The 17,773-nt window shown below is 31.2% G+C and overlaps 1 protein-coding gene across 1 annotated transcript in view; it reads left to right on the top strand.

Moving 5' to 3' along the window:
• The window catches only part of SYCP1 (synaptonemal complex protein 1), an 80,508-nt gene that overhangs the window by 43,077 nt on the left and 19,658 nt on the right, over positions 1-17,773 (top strand). Inside the window, 9 exon segments of the mRNA XM_033093272.1 lie at positions 1,687-1,804; positions 2,604-2,674; positions 5,257-5,338; positions 9,091-9,153; positions 9,321-9,383; positions 12,485-12,601; positions 13,022-13,132; positions 14,260-14,352; positions 14,807-14,881. Coding sequence (XP_032949163.1) covers positions 1,687-1,804; positions 2,604-2,674; positions 5,257-5,338; positions 9,091-9,153; positions 9,321-9,383; positions 12,485-12,601; positions 13,022-13,132; positions 14,260-14,352; positions 14,807-14,881 — 793 coding nt within the window.

Consider the following 17,773-nt stretch of genomic DNA (forward strand, 5'->3'; position numbering starts at 1 on the left):
TTGCTAGTTGCAGGGGGTGCACAGCCCACCTTCCCTTGCAGGAGTTGAACTGGCAACCTTGTGGTTGAGAGGATGCACTCCAACCAACTGAGCCATCCGGGAGCTCAGCGGCAGCTCAGCTCAAGGTGCCGTGTTCAATCTTAGTTGCAGGGGGCGGAGCCCACCATCCCTTGCGGGACCCGAGGAATTGAACTGGCAACCTTGTGGTTGAGAGCCCAGTGGCCCATGTGGGAATCGAACCGGCAGCCTTCGGAGTTAGGAGCATGGAGCTCCAACCGCCTGAGCCACCGGGCCGGCCCTATGTTCAATATTTGAATGGGCTTAAAGTTGTGTTTTATTCCTAAAGATCAAAATAATTTATCAGTTTCATTCTAATGGAAGTATATATCATTGACATAAAAAGAGAACATCATGAAGTTGAAAACTGCTTTAGATCAATATATTATTTTTCTTGGAGATATTTGGTTTCTCATGAAAATAATTATTTGCAATTGTAACCAGTTGTTTTGGTTGTTTTGCTAAGTTATTGCATAGATTTGTATTGATGAAATGACAAAATACAAATTCGTTCCTTGTATTGTCCAAATAAAATATTTAATGATTCATCTACTCAGTAAGTTTAATTTCGAGAGAAAGGGGGAGAAAATAATTACTGTGTTATCACTTAGAGAGAAGTAAACTCAAGTAGCCAACCTAGTGCTTGAGCATGGTTTTTCCGTTTTAGTTGCTTCTCAGCCTAAATAAAAATGAGAAATAAGCAGTTTACTCAGCATCTTGCTTCTTCCCTTTCAGCTCCCATTCCCTGCTTTTTAACAGTACTTTTTTAGGGGCTCGGGGTAAAATTCCTCTATTAACCAAAATCCCTTTTAATGAATAGACTGATTAGTTATTTATACTTTAGTATAAATTTGTTATCCTTGGTGTATTTGCTTTTTCAACCTTTAATTTTTTAATGAAAACTTTCATCTACCTTTTGATGACTTTCCAGTGTTAGTAAAGTAGGAGGTAACGGGTGCTCCGAAATCATCCCACAGAGCCACCCATTCCCCGTCCTTCATTTAAAATTGATCCCAGTTGCAGCCAATAACAGTAGTAATCTCTCTTCCAGTGTAGAGCATTTGAGACCTTGTTAAGAGCAGTTTGTGTCTGCGCAAAGATTAAACCTAGTTTTCTTTATTTTAATTAAAAACAGTTCAGCCTTCTGTACTACTTTAATCAAAGCATCAGAAGTTTGAGACCGTATCTAAGAGGCAGTCTATTAGAGAGAAAAAAATTATATGAAGAAAATAATATACCCTTCAAAATTTGTGGAGGAGTATGTGGGATAAGGTGTGGAGAATATGCAAGGAAATACATGACCTCTTCAAAAATTTATTATAGAAAAATTTCAAATGTGTACAAAATAGAGGGAATAATGTAATGAACTAGCATGTACTTAACCACCCAGTTTAAGAAATTATTAACTAATGGCAATCTTACTTCATTTATACCCCCATTCTTCATCCCTTTCCCCTAATATTATTTTGAATTAAATTTCGTATCATGTAATTGCATATGAAGTAACTCAAGTTGAGCCAGTCTAGTAGTGAGCATGATTTTTCCTTTTTGGTTGTTTCTTAGCTCTAGATAAAAATAAGAAATAAGCAGTTTACTCAGGATGCTATATGACATGTTTTTAAAAAACAGGCTTAAGAACATTGAACTAACTGCAAGCTGCAACAGGCTGTCTCTGGAGAACAAAGAACTAGCACAAGAAACAAGTCAGATGGCCCTAGAACTCAAGAAGCAGCAGGAAGATATTAATGTGAGTTGAAAAAGAAAATACCAGCGACTTAGTTTTCTTACCTGTAAAATTAGGGGGTTAGAATAGATGACTTCTAAAAGATTGTTTTAGCTTTGAAAGTCTGATTATGTTAGAGCTGATAACTTTGTTTTAGAAGAAAAATAATACACATTGATCTTAGATGGTGATAATGGGCAACAGAATATAGATGCTACCCATTGATAATGTTAATTTTAAGCATCAAGATTTTTATATAGTATTCATTCAACAAGTATTCATTAAGTAAATCATATAGTGGAGAATACAATGATGAATAAAATACCATCCTTCCTCTTTAGGCACTTATAACTCAGTAGAAAAAAAATAAATGTTCAAATAACTTAAAATAGTATATGTGTTGTTTTCGGAACAAAATGTTGTTATCTGAGTTCACAGGATCAATTCTGCCTAGGTAGAAGTCTTCAGAGAGAATATACCATTGATTTTAGCCTTAAAAGATGAATAATTGTGAGTTCAGTAGGTAACAATGAGTGAAAAAGCATTCCTTGAAGCCACAACAATATAAACAAAAGATACAAGTCTAAAGTATCACTGGAAACAGCAAGTAAGACTTGTTTTGTTAGCTGCTGTATAGAGATTGTTAGGAGAATAATTAAAGACTAGAAAAGTAGTATGGAACTATGCAAGTTAAATAGCTCATTCTTTTAATATATATATAACTTAATGTATTTTATGGTGACAGATAAAGGTCTTAAATATTAGTTTCGATTTTATTTTTGTTGAAACAAAATAATATAAACAACATCGATTATTTCTTTAGAACCACAAAAAGGAAGAAGAAAGGATGTTAAAACAAATAGAAAATCTGGAAGAAACAGAAACACAGTTAAGGTAAGACTAATGAGTTAGCCTTTTTGTCTGGCAAAGAATTTAGCATTTCTTTTCTATTAACTTGTTAAAGTTAATTTAGATTTATTTTATGTTGAATATAATATAAAGTAAAAAATTAGACTTAAATTACTGCTTTGGAATCCTGTTTAAAAATGAAGTTTTGTAATAATGTCTAATTTACACTTAGTGTTGAAATAGTGAGATTAGGCAAAAATTAATTCTAAAGCATCATAAACTTTCTAATACTTAATATTTATCTAATTAAGAAAGTACACTAGTCATATCCAATGTTGTATGAAAATGCTGATTCCAAAATGTTTTAATTGATTTTGAGTATTATTATTAATTTATTTGATATTATAACAGATAAAAACACTGTTTTTGTGATTTGTAATTTTCATTTTTTGGGGAAAGCTTTAGAATTTTTCATGTTTGCTAGAATTCTTTCTAAAATTACTTATACCTGTTGCCCACTCATATTTTGAGATCTTGATTTTTTTACTAATTTAGTTAAGCTTTCACTAAATATATTTTTAGTTAATTTTAATTAAAGTATATTAATCCTTTCTCTTGTTTTATTTACAGCACAGATTTTCCCCAACCTGTTGTTTTTCTTTTACTTTGGGTAATTTTTTTGTCATACCAAAGTTTTTTGATTTTTGTATTAAATCTAGTTGTCCTTCCTTTTGTAATTTTTCTCATTTTTCTCATTGGTTATACTTAGACATTTTTTGCCTGCCTGAAATCAAATATTGATCTTAACTTTAGTTCTTTTTAAAATTTTATCTTTTTCTTTTTCAAACAATAAAAATATTTCAAGAGATCAGTTTACTTCTTTTTTTTTTTTATTGGTTTCAGATGTACAAAACAATGTAATAGACATTTACGCCCCTCACAAAGTGATAACCCCCCTCCTTAACACAACTGTGGATCTGTGACCTGGTTATTGATATGCATTGTTTTCATGTTTATTATTTTTTAAATAATCTGTTAGTATTTAGATCATTCCCAAACATGTAGGGATTCTTGCTTGTACTTATATTCTGAAGTATTAAGTTTTGATTTTTTATATTTGGTTAAAGAACGTGGTCATTAAAACTAATTGGTATTTTAAATTATTTGAGATCTCCTTTAAACCTAATATACCTCCCTCCTAGGTTTGTTTATTATGTGAGTTAATGTTAATAAAGTACTGAACACAGTGCCTGGCACATAACTTAACTGTTTTGCAGATTTGGAAAGTCATCTTTTATTATACTTCTAATGATGGCTTTTGTTCTTTTTGCTCAATTTTCTTCTTCAGAAGTAGCTGTTATGTATAGATTGAATCTCTGTGATTAAACCACTGTACATTTTGGGGATAAAAAGTGAGACATATTTTAGGTAGAGGCTGCTTTTTATTTAAGAGAACACAAATTATTGGGATAATATCTTTTTGTATACTTACCTACTCTGTGAACATATAAAACTCTAAATATAAATATTTTTAGGAAAAGTAAGAATATGCTATAAAAATATACTAGTTAAAGATTTAATACTCAGTTAAGAATAAATACCCTGGGTTCAGTTTGCACAAGGCCAGTTATTCCACACAATTGAGTACTATTCCATGCATACAGGTTAGACCCAGAAACATATTAGTGGTAATAAGAGAGAGTACAGCTAGAAAAACTTCAAGTGTCCATCCGAGACAAAGCTCCGCTGTTTTCAGGTGTAACACACAGATTTTTAATTAAAAATTTTTTTAATTTATTGGGGTAACATTGGTTAATAACATTATATAAATTTCAAGTGTACATCATTACATCACATCTGTATATTGCGTGCTCACCACCCAAAATCTAGTTTCCTTCTGTTACCATATATTGGTTCTCTTTTACCGACTTCATCTTCTCCCAACCTCCTTAAAATTTTTTGAAAGGTTGATATATACTTATGGTACAAAGTTCAAAGGGATAAAGGAACACATGAGGAAAGAAAACTTATGTTTCTTGCCCTTTGTCTTCCTACTATCTATTTCCCTCCCCAGAGGTATCACTGTTTCTTGTGTATGTTTCCAGAGATACTCTATTACATATATAAAGGTATATGTATGTGCAAATATCTCAGGCATGTAGTTTTCTATTAAAATCACTTGTGTTTGTGTCTCTATTATAAAATTATGACTGTCTTAGAATGATGACTGATTTATGAGTAACAAAACAATAAAGCAAAACCTTGACTTAAATAAGAAACAAATATTTCTTTCCAGGAGTTTTTTAAATGGAAAAATGACGATAAGGTCCAGATAATTTCAAAATAAATGTATAAGTTTTTTGTGAGTTTTATTTTATTTTTATTGTTTTTATTTTCAATAACAGTTGACATTCTATATTACTTTATGTTAGTTTCAGGTGATTGTATAAATTAACTTAAAGGTAGGAATGAAGAGTGCATATTTGTATGAATGCATGAAAATTCCCAAACAAAATGAAAATAAACGAACCAACAAAAAATAATAGTCAACTATTTTAGAAATCCAGAAAGGGAATAAAACGAAAATATAAATTTTATCACAATGTCACTCTTTCATTTCCCTTAAGGAATGAACTGGAATCTGTGAGAGAAGAACTAAAGCAGAAAGAAGATGAAGTTGAATGCAAATTGAACAAGAGTGAAGAAAATGTACGTTATATTTAATAATAGATCATATCACAAAATTTCAAATCATAAAGCAACACCATGTGTCTAAAAAAAATAAAGTGATGTATACTCTTGTATAAGTAGTAATCTAGGGATTATTGTAGGCTGTTGATCTTTAAAATATAGGCAAAGTTTGGTTATTTTGCTTATATGATATGTATCTAGAAGAAATAGTGGCAATTCTAAATTTCTTTTATAAATGTTTAATATTTATTATTGATTTACTTTTTAGGCTAAACAAAAGGTTCATGTTTAGTAATATAGAATATATTGATAAATTGAGTAATAAGTTTGGGTTGCGCTTTGGTGGATTTGGTTTTAAAAGTTGGGATAGGAAGAAGGTTTTTACGGAAGAATATCATGAAAGTGGAATAGTACAAATTTTGTGACATGATTATAGTATGTAACATACAGAGTGGGAAAAAATTGTGCCAAAATAGGTCAAGCTAGATTATAAAGACCTTCACTGTGTTTTTCATTCATTCAACAAATATTATTGACTACTTACTATGTGCCTGACACTGTTCTGGGTACTGAGTTTGGATTTTATTTGTTTTGGTAGACCGTGGTGATGCAATTAAGATTTTTTTATTAGGAAAGTGACATTTTAAATTTTTAAGTATGGAACTGGGAGAAGTGGAATCAGTTGAAAGGCTATAAAAAAATAGTTTTGAAAGCCCTGAAAAAAAGTTTTGGAGTGGACCCTGGCCTAGTTTAGTTTACTTATTTCTGAGCCAGTATTGTGGTTAGGGGATATAGTAAGTAATCTGGTTAAGCCTGAGCTGTGTGTCCACTTCTGGAGACAGATCAGCCTCCATCAAACTACTACATGGACTGAGCAGGACTACTGTGGAATTTACACTAAAGGAGTCTTTGCAGGAAAGGATTGTGGCCAGACCAAAACACAGATCCTCTATATAAATGCTGATGGGAGACCATAGAAGGGCCATCTAATCCAAAGTTGAGTTAGGACAAGCTTCCTAGAAGAAGTGACATTTAGTTTGAAACCTTAGATTAACAGAAGAATTAGTGAGGGCAGAGGAATGGACACAAATATATCAGGGAGAAGAAGAGTATTCCAGGTTACACAACACAGACACAGACACATTATATACAAAGTTTGAGATAGCTCAGAAGTATGACAGAACCTGTCATATTTAAGCAACTATAAAAAGTTCATCTTGGCTTTTAAGATAGTAGTGGAGTTTAAGATAGTGGTGATAGTGGAAAGAGTAGGAAAAGATGAGATTGGGGAGAGATGAGGGTAGATCACTTAGGCCTCATAAGCTATATTTAGGAGTTTGTGGTTATTGACGAGTTTTGATCTGAGGAGTGTCATAATTATATTTACACATTAGGAACTTGAATTAGTTCAAGGATGAGATGAGATAATATTTTTAAGGGCTTACAATGAACCTAGAACATTCTAGGTTCTTTATATATGTTATCTTATTTAACTGGAAATCATTTTCGTTCTCATTTTATGAAATAATCGAACCTCCAAAGGGTAAACAACTTTGAAAGGTTACATGACTAAGAAGTAGTAGAGCTGGCCTTCTAACATTCTTTAGACTATGCCAAATTTTTTCCTTTCAAAAAGCAATTTTTTCTTTCAGTTTCATATTTATTAATTAAATTCAACCAGGAAAAATGAATTTAATTTTCTCAAGACTTAGTATGTAATTTACTATTTTAAAATTAATATCAGAGGCCGCTTCAAAACATTAATCTTATTGTTTGTGATGGGAAAAATGTGAATTTGATGTTTAATATAAAATAAAAATCCTCCACTAAGAATGTAAATATATTGGTGATGAAATAAGAAAAAAAAAAAGGCAAGTTGCTAGTATATTTAAACTTTCCATTGTTAGATTTCACTTTACCTATTGAAACAGTTTTCTAGAAAGAATCCATTTCAAACATTTCTCAGATATTTTGTCTGACATTGAAATTCATTGCATTTCCTCATCTCTAAAATGGAGATAATACCTATCCTTTCTTTTATTATTGGGTTGTTACAAGGTTCAGATTAATACATGTTTGTGAAAGATTATAAACATTTATATACAAGACAGTTTTTAAAAATTCAAGGTAAATTGGGAAAGCTGGTAAAATATTGCAAAGTGATACTGGGTTAAGATACGAATGACAAACATTAATATATAAACATTAACACAAAGACAATTTTTTTTAAAGGATACTGAAATAAACTGGGAAACTGGTAACTGTTTTGGTAGAAACATAAAACTGAGCTTTATAATTCCATTTCTAAAAGATACTTGTAGAAGAAAATAGTAATTCTGTTAACAATCTCATGTCAAATAATATTTTTTAGGCTCGAAGCTTTGAAGGTGAAGTTTTGAGAAAAGATAAACTAGTGAAGATATTAGAAAACAAGGTACTGTCAAATTGTAAAAATGTTTGGGATTAGAGACTTTATAGCAATATATGGATGACTAGATTATTTAGGGTGAGTCTTTACACTTTTAACAGCTTTTATACAAAGAAACTTAATTGCCTTTTGAAGGCTTTGAGGAAACAATATAGTTTTTAGTGTTGGTTTCTTTGAAGAAGCTGTGGGTTCAGGAGTTTTGCACAATGTTTCAAAGAGCAAAGTTTCATTAAACTCTCCTTTAACTATCTCTTCCCTCTCCCCAAATTTTATACTTTCAGCAGCTGCATTTGTTGTGGGTATCTTTAAGAGTGGAAGATGCTTTGAAAAGTCATTCTTAGACATCTCTCCCATCTCTCAAGAGAGCTGCAGAAAAATTTCTGCTTTCTTTATGTGAAAGAATTTCTTTATGTGGGCTGCTCAGCCCAATTCTCTTCTTCCTTCTCTGTACCTCACCACACACTGGTCCTAAACTTGACGTTCTATATAGTGAGTAGTCCTCTGGAAAGTATAATTCACTTTCTGAAGTTCTGACCTCTATAATAACCAATTTTTTTATATCCAGAAGTTTGGTGAATAAAATTAGTTTTTATGCACAAGAATTATTTTACTTAAAAATGAACTGTTATAGTTGAAAACTTTTTCATGAATTTTGTGAGCATTTCACAAAATATGTTTATCTTAATTAGTCCTAAGTTTTGAGATTATTTAAATTAAAAGGATTGAAGATTTAAGTTACTTTAATTTTCATTAGCTTATTCAGAAAGAGGGAAGAATGAGATGGGGCAGTCAAAATGACATTTAATACTGGTATTTCTGATGTCATTATCATTTTAGTACATTTATCATACACACACAGGGCCAAAAAAATGTATACACAATTTAAGAAAGGAAAAAACTGTATTAAAATTGTAATACTCAATATGTACCAATAACAAAAGATGACTACAAGTCACGTTTGACTTCTGCAATTACAAGAAGTGCTCAAAGGGGTTACCATCAGTGTAATTTTAATAGTCTTTTCCCTTCTTAAAATGTATGTACATTTTATTGGCATCCCGTGTGTGTGTGTGTGTGTGTGTGCATGTGTGTATAGCACTTTGTTTTTAAAGTAGTTGAATTCATATGTTCTTTAAGAATTAAGAATTTCACATTTGTATTAAGATAATCTTTATTAAAATTTGTACTTGTTCACATAAATTTAGACATTACTGGAGTATTTAATAACATGATTTTTGAAGTGACCTCTGTTATTTTATGTAATATTTTTTTTAGTTTGAAATTACTTATTTTGAATGGAATATTGAATAAAATAATGAAAATTTCTTATTTTTTTTTTTAGTGTAACAATTTAAGGAAACAAGTTGAAAATAAAAGCAAACATATCGAAGAACTCCAACAGAAGGTATGTATTGATTTTCAATATCAAGCTATTAAAAAATGTTTTTTTCACTGCAGTTTTAGAGAATAATGTTTTCCTTTCTTTTAGTAATTTCAGTCTAATTCAGGTGGCAGTACGAATTTGAATCACTTTGGTACTAAACATAATTCTTTATTTTTAACTTTTAACAGAATAAGGCCTTAAAGAAAAAGGGTATAGCAGAAAGCAAGCAACTGAATGTTTATGAGATTAAGGTATTTGGAATCTTTATTTTTAAAATACAAGTAAATAGAGGAGAAATTAGCAATTTTATACCCTTTATATTGTAGCAGTTGTTTTCTAACATCATCTTTAAGGTTGTGGGAATCAACCCTTTTAATTGTAATAGATGCTCATTTGTGACTTAGCTGTGTTAAAATCATCTAAGCAGCTTAAAAGTGTGTGTGTGTGTGTGTGTGTGTGTGTGTGTGTGTGTATGTATTCATACTCCTTACTCATATATTGAAAATTGAGGTTGAGTAGGTTTGGGATGGAGCCTTGGAATCTGCATTTTAAAAACACCATATGGCTATGCTGCTGCACAAGGGGTTTGAGAACCATTGGCTTTGTAGAAAACAAATTAAAATCCTGGAGTGTAAACTCATGATGGTCAAGGTTATATTTGGTTTGTCATCTTATTCGCAATTCCTTGAGATACAGTTTACATATAATAAGATGCATGATTTTAAGTATACAGTTTGATGGGCTTTGATAAATGTTTTTACAACCATGTAACAACAATAAAGATATAGGATCATTTCCATCATCCCAGAAAGTTTTCTCTTGTCCTTTTTAAAATTTTTTATTAAATTTATTGGGGTGACATTGGTTAATAAAATTATATGTTTCAAGTGTGCAATTCTGTATAATACATCATCTACATATTGCATTGTGCATTCACCCAGAGTCAGTTCTCTTTCCATCACCATATATTTGACCCCCTTTACCCTCTTATACCACCTCTCCTCCCTCCTTATCCTCTGGTAACCACTAAACTGTTGTCTGTGTCTATGAGTTTTTGATTGTTTGTTTACATTGTTCATTTGTTGCTTTCATCTTTATATCTCACATGAGTGAAATGATACGGTTTTCAACTTTATCTGTCTAACTTATTTTGCTTAGCATGACATTCTCAAGATCATCCATGTTGTTTCAAATGGCAGTATTTCATCTTTACTTACAGCCAAGTAATATTCCATTCTATATCTGTACCACATTTTGTTCTCCTTGTGTCCTTTTGCAGTCTAAAACCTGTTCCCCAGAGACAACCAGTGTTCTTTTTTTGTCTCTATATATTGGTTTATCTATTTTAAAACTTCATTTAAATGTAATCATGTCAAATACATTCTTTTGTTATATGGGTTATTTTGCTCAGCATATTCTGAGATTCATCCATGTTCCTATAGGTATCAATAAACCTTTTTTACGGCTGAGTCATATTCCATTGTATAAATAGAACTAATTTGTTTACCTTGTCTCCTGTTAATGGACATTTGAATTGTTTCCAGTTTTTTTTTTTAATCATTAAGAATAAAGCTGCTATGAACATTCCTTTACAATAAATACTTCTAATGGATATATTTTTATTTCTCTTAAGTAAATATCTAGGAAAAGAATTGCTGGGTCATAGAGTAGACATATGTTTAGTTTTATAAGAAACAACCAGATCATTTTCCAAAGTGATTTTACACTTCTCATAGCAATGTATGAGAGGTTTGGTTTGTCCATATCCTCACTCACATCTGGTGTTCTCAGTCTTTTTAATTTCAGTCATTGTTGTGGGCAGAGCCCAGCTTCATGGGCATGAGACCTGTGTAGTCATGTAACTTCCTTGCTCTGTTGTTATCTTGAAATTTTTAATAATTTTTCAACTAGGTGTCTCCCCTCTTTTCATTTTGCATTGAGCCCTGCAAATTATGTCGCTGGTCTTGCTTATAGGTATAGTGATGTCCCATTGTGGTTTTATTTTTCATTTCTTATAATAGTGTTGAACAGATTTTCACGAGCTAGTCATTTGTACATTTCCTTTTTGAAGTGTCTGTTCAAGTCTTTTTAAATTTTTTATTGTGGTAAAATGCACATAACATCTTAACCTTTTTTTAACTATATAGTTCCTTTACATTGTTGTGTAACCAATTCCCCGGACTCTCTTCATCTAGTAGTAATACTGAAATTCTATACCCATTAAACAACTCCCCATTCTCTCCTTCTCACAGTCCCTGGCAACCACCATTCTCTGGCATATGAAGTTGACTACTCTAGGTACCTCATATAAGTAGAAAAATATATTATTTGTCTTTTTGAGACAGCTTCTCCATTTCTGATAAAAAAAAAAGCAGTTAGGATTTTGGTAGAGATTGCATTGAAATCTTTTCACTATCTTGATTGAAAGACACTACCAAGAGAGTAAGAAGACAACCCACAGAATGGGAGAAAATATTCACAAATCATATATTTGGTAATGATCCAATATCTAGAATATATAAAGAACACTTCTAACTCAACAGCAAAAACCAGTCACAAAAGGGAAAATACTGCATGATTCCATATATATGAGGTACTTAAAATAGTCAAACTCATAGAAGTAAAGATAACAATGGTGATGACCAGGGGTTGGGGGGAAGGAGAAATGGGGAGTTGTTCCTCATTTGTGTAAGGTTTTAGTTATGTGAGATAAATTAGTTCTAGAGATCTGTGCAGCATAGAACCTGTAGTCAGCAATAATGGATTGTGCTCATAAAGTTTTATTAAGAGGGTACCTCTCACGTTAAGTGTTCTAATGACAGAAAACAAAGGGACAAAAGGAAACTTTTGGAGGTGATGGATATGTCTATTACCTTGGTTGTGGTGATGATTTCATGAGTGTATTAAGCATATGTCCAAACTCATCAAATTGTATAAATTAAATATGTGCAGTTTTTTGTTTATTAGTTATACCTCAATAAAGATTTTTTTTTAAAAAAGAAATAAGCCTTTTTTTTTTAATCACATGGGTGTTCTGTCCAAATGGAAGTTACTTATTATAATAAAACATACTGAACAGAGACTGAATGATTTAAATATTGTTAAGGAATTCATAAAAATTAAAATATAGCTGCTTTTTAAAACATTACTTGTTAAGTCTAAATATGTATTTTAGGGGAAAGATAGATTTTGTGAAAAATAAGTACATCTGACCATATGAAAAATGTAAGGAAAATGATCCAAACATGTATAAGTAATCTTTCAAGGTTCACAAAATCACAAAATGAATACAGAATATTTTCAGAAAATCCACAGCATTTGCTAATGTTCATGTTTTTTTCTTTACACAAAGGTCAGTAAATTAGAGTTAGAACTACAAGGTGCCAAACAAAAATGTAAAGAAATGACTGACAGCTATCAAAAAGAAATTGAGGACAAAAAGGTACTAGAAGAAAATCTTTTGGGAGAGGTAGGAGAAACTAAATATATTTGAAAATTTGTTATACTAAACTCTATTTTTGTTTGTTAATATTTTAAGAGAAAAATAGTTATTAATTTTTAAATTATGATTTTTTTAAGATTTAATAAATTCGTGATAGGGACAGTTAGTTTCTTATAGAAGCTGAAAGTATCCTTGTTATTCTAAGTATTTGAGTATTAACTGATATATAGTTATTTTGAAAAGATTAAATGATCATTATAGTGTTATACTGTCATCTTACTTGATAGAGTACCCTAAAATAAACCAAAACAGTAATGCATTTTCTACGTGGCTTTCCAAATTTTGTGGTGTTTGATTTCTGCATTTTATATAAATAGAGCAGATGGTCTCTACAATTAAGTTAATTTTTTTGTGCATTTTAAGAAACACTTTTAATTGATTTGATAGGTTGAGAAAGCAAAAGTAATAGCTGATGAAGCAGTAAAATTACAGAAAGAAATTGATTTACGATGTCAACATAAAATAGCCGAAATGGTAGCCCTTATGGAAAAACATAAGGTAATTTTTTCTTTCTGTGTAATGGAAATTATTGGAGCCATTCTTATGCATGAAAATGGTGACATTAAGATAGCATTCTGGTTTGTTAGAGAAAATTATTGTCTGTGCACTAACAACTAATTATAGCTGGAATATCCTTGATGTCCCATTTCTCCAAGTTTGAGTCTTAACCACACAAAGCTGAGCTTGGGTGTAACTTCTTTACTGAAATCTCTCCTTTATCGTCTATGATAAATGGAAGTGCTCACTATCTGAATTTTCCTAGTAGACACTTACAGTACTTTCCACCTAAAATTTATTTGAGTACATACGTAGGATATGTTTCTTGTTAATATTTGTGTCCTCTGTGTGTCTAGCATGCATGAGGCTAAACAAATTTTTATGAATGGAATAAATGTATGAAAAGCTTAATGTTTGTCGTGTTTGCGAATGTGCTCTATTTTTAATTGTTGTGTTAATCATTCTGATTCTGTTAGCGAATTAAGCCTTATTCCCATCAAGGTTTGGAGAGAAGGTGGGCTATACTTAACCTATTCATCTTTAAATATTGTTGCTGGGATATAATATTATGAGATAACCAATGAGGATTTAAAAAAACTATTGTAAAGTAAGTTTATGAACTCATGGTTTAAACATATTTGGTATGTCTCTTTTCAATACAGTTTTTATCCATGCTGATACTCAAATTGTCTCGTCTTTGGCCAGTGAGAGCCTCTTCAAACTGGCTGGCAAATTCTTTTGACTTGACCTTAATAGTGCCTGATAGCTTTCTTGCTTTCTGTTATGACAAAATGTTCAACTCATCTTGTATTCTCTGCCCCAGATCTGGAATCATCCAGTTTTCTAAGGGGTCTGGGTGTTTCTAGCCTATTTTTAAAAGTATGAAATTCAATGTTTCCAATTAAAAAGAATTATTTCTTGTTTTTATGATAGGTTATTTCCAAGACAGTTATATTTCATTGTTTATGTAATTGAAAAATTAGAAAAATATGCTCAAATATATATATTACTGAATTCATAAACATCATTTTCTTCAAATGTTAAATGCTCAAGGATTCCAGTCATATTAAAATATCATCTATTTGGGTTCTCATATTCTTAAAATGTTTTTTTTCTGTTTAATATAGCACCAGTATGATAAAATTGTTGAAGAAAGAGACTCAGAATTAGGACTTTATAAGAACAAAGAACAAGAACAGTCATCAGTAAAAGCGTCTTTGGTGAGATATGGAACAAATAGCCCGAAAAGCCAATTTTCATGTCAACAATATTAAAGAATAATATTAAATAAAACCATAATTTTTCAGCTATAGAATCCAAGAATCTGAGATCCTAAAGTGCTTTTAGTTAAGTGGGTTTCCAATTTATTTTTTGAAATGGTAGAATGAACTCTTTTTTTTCAAGTGAAAAGTTGTAAACTCCAAGTTACAAATAAGTTTGGAGCTCTGATTATGAGATTGGGAGAGGAGGATGGGATAGACTGGGAGAGGATGAGGAGGAAAGTTACATAGTGTTAAATATTTCTTTAAAGCAAGCAAATAATACAAACATTTGTATAAATTAAATCTTTAGTTATGTTTATGAGTGAACTTATTTCTCTATAAAACTAAATGTATTTGAACCACTAGTTTGCATTTATATGCACTTTCAAATTTCATGTTTCTTTTTCTTTAGGAGATTGAACTATCTAATCTGAAAAATGAACTTTCGTCTGTTAAGAAACAACTTGAAATAGAAAGAGAGAAAAAAGTAGGTTTGTGGCATTATAAAATAACTAATTGTAAGGTTTAGGTGCAACTTTTTGTTTGTATAAACATATCTTATTAGAAAATAACATTTGGGTAACTAGGGATTAAAAATACAGTTTCTCCCCCACTAGCTTTTTTTGAGAAGTATTTAGCATATTGCCTTATTTAAATACAGAGGATGCAAAAAAATGTATTAAAATTGTAATACTCAATATTTACCAATAACAAAAGATGAATACAAGTCACGTTTGACTTCTGCAATAACAAGAATTGCTCAAGGTGGTTACCTCAGCATCCAGACACTTCTGATGATGGCGAACTACTGCTTGAGCAACATTGACCAAAGGGTCCACTTGTATACATTTTTTTTGGCACCCCTGGTATTATACACATATAAATATAGGTAGACTTTAGGAGTAGCAGTGCTTTTAGATATAAGTATTTGAGAAATATTATCTCATAATAAAATGCTTACGTATTTAGATATGCTTTTTAGCTATTCATCATGTTTCAGATGAAAACAATGTCTTATGTTTTTGTAGTGTTTTGCAATTTACAAAGTGAATTGACTCACACTTTAAAATGACAGATACTTTTTTTTTTCTTTCTATATTATCGGCACTATGCTGAGTTCCCTACTTAAATCTAATTTAATCCTTACAACAATGCTGTAAGCAATACTTATCATCTTCATTTTTACAGAGGTTAGGTTATTTAGATCAAGATCACATAATAAAGAAATAGAAATGCTTAGAATTCAAACCTAGGTCTATTATGTATGATTCCAAATCCTGTTCTTTTAATCACTTGTTCAACAGCCAGATAACATGCACTTTCAATTTCAAGCATCTTTGCATTTGTTTAACTGTGTCTCCTTCATTTAATTCCTTTCTCCACCTATGGAAAAATCTCACACATTTTTCATCATGCAAAGGTGACCTTATTGTATATAAGTATTCTCATAGCACTTTGTTCTTATATTAAATAGTTATGTCTCTCTGTGCCCCCATTATATTTCAAGTTCTTCAGGGGCTAGGATTATGTTTTATTTGTGTTTGTTTTCCCTTAGCACAGTGCTTTTGAAAATTTTCTGTTTTCAATAAATGTCTTTCAAAGGAATGACTAAATGGCTTTCTCTTTACCTGCAATAGTAACATACACATTTGCCTTTATCCTACTGTTTCAGTAGAAGAGGAATCCTTCCTTGTCTTTGACTACTCCTGAAGTTCATTTTTCACAATTTTTTCCAGTTTTCCTGATATATAATTGACATACAACACTGTATAAGTTTAAGGTGTACAGCACAATGATTTGATTTGCATATATTATGAAATGATTACCACAATAAGTTTAGTTAACATTCTTCATCTCATATAGATACAAAAAAGGAAAAGAAAACATTTGTTTTTTTCCTTGAGATAAGAATTCTTAGGATTTACTGTCTTAACAAATTTCAGATATTCCATTCAACAGAATTAACTATAGTCATGATATTATACATTACATCCCTAGAACATATTTATCTTGTAATTTGAAGTTTGTACCTTTTGACCACCTCTTTCCAATTCCCCGTCCTCCTACTCTACCTCTACTAATCACAAATCTGATCCCTTTTCTATAGCTTTTTAAAAATTCCACATATAAGTGAGATCATACATTATTTGCCTTTCTCTAACTTATTTCACTTAGCATAATGCTCTCAAGGTTCATCCATGTTGTCACAAATGGCAGGATTTCCTCTTTTCAATATTGCTGAATAATATTCCATTTTGTGTGTGTGTGTGTGTTTATGTATGTATGTGTGTGTGTATATATATACACACACACACACGTATATAAAACACTTAGGTCATTCCCTTATTTTGGCTATTGTAAAAAATGCTGCCGTGAATATGGATGTGCAGGTAGTTCTTTGATTTAGTGTTTTTGTTTCCTTTGGATATATTCCCAGAAGTGGAATTGCTGGATCCCATGATGGTTTTTTTTTTTTAATTTTTTGGAGAACCTCCATACTGTTTTCCATAGTGGCTGTACCAATTTACAGTTCCACAAACACTGCACTGGGGTCCCTTTCATCCTTGTCAGCACTTGTTATCTCTTGTCTTTTTGATGATAGCCATTCTAATAGGTGTGAGGGGATATTTCATTGTGGTTTTGATTTGCATCCCTGATAATTAGTGATTTTGAGCACCTTTACATGTACCTGTTGGCCATTTATATATCTTCTTTGGAAAAATGTCTATTCAGATCCTTTGCACATTTTAAAAATTGGATTTTTGGTTTTTTGCTATTGGGTTCTTTACATATTTTTGATATTAACCCCTTATCAAATATATGATTTGCAATTTTCCCCTGTTCTGTAGAATGTCATTTCATTCGTTGCTTGTTTCTTTACGTGCAGAAGCTTTTTAGTTTGATGTAGTCCCCCTTGTTTATTTTTGATTTTGGTGTCATATCCAAAAAATGATTGCCAAGACCCATGTCAAGGAGCTGTTTTCCTCTAGGAGTTTTGTGGTTTCCAGTCTTACGTTTAAGTCTTTAACCCATTTCATGTTCATTTGTGTGAGTGATGTAAAATAGGGGTCTTGTTTCATTTTTACATGTGAATATTCAGTTTTCCAAAAATCATTTATTGAAGAGACTGCCTTTTCTCCATCAAGTATTCTTGGCTCCCTTGTCAAATATTAGTTGACCATATATGCATGGGTTTATTTCTGGACTCTCAATTCTGTTCCATTGGTCTATGTATCTGTTTTTATGCCATTACCATAGGTTTTATTTCTGTAACTTTATAAAATAGCTTAAAATCAGGATGTGTGATGCTTCCCACTTTGTTCTTTCTCAGGAGTGTTTTGGCTACTTGGGGTCTTTTATGGTTTCATATAAATTTTAG

This window comes from Rhinolophus ferrumequinum, chromosome 22, assembly GCF_004115265.2.
Source record: "Rhinolophus ferrumequinum isolate MPI-CBG mRhiFer1 chromosome 22, mRhiFer1_v1.p, whole genome shotgun sequence".
NCBI lineage: Eukaryota > Metazoa > Chordata > Mammalia > Chiroptera > Rhinolophidae > Rhinolophus > Rhinolophus ferrumequinum.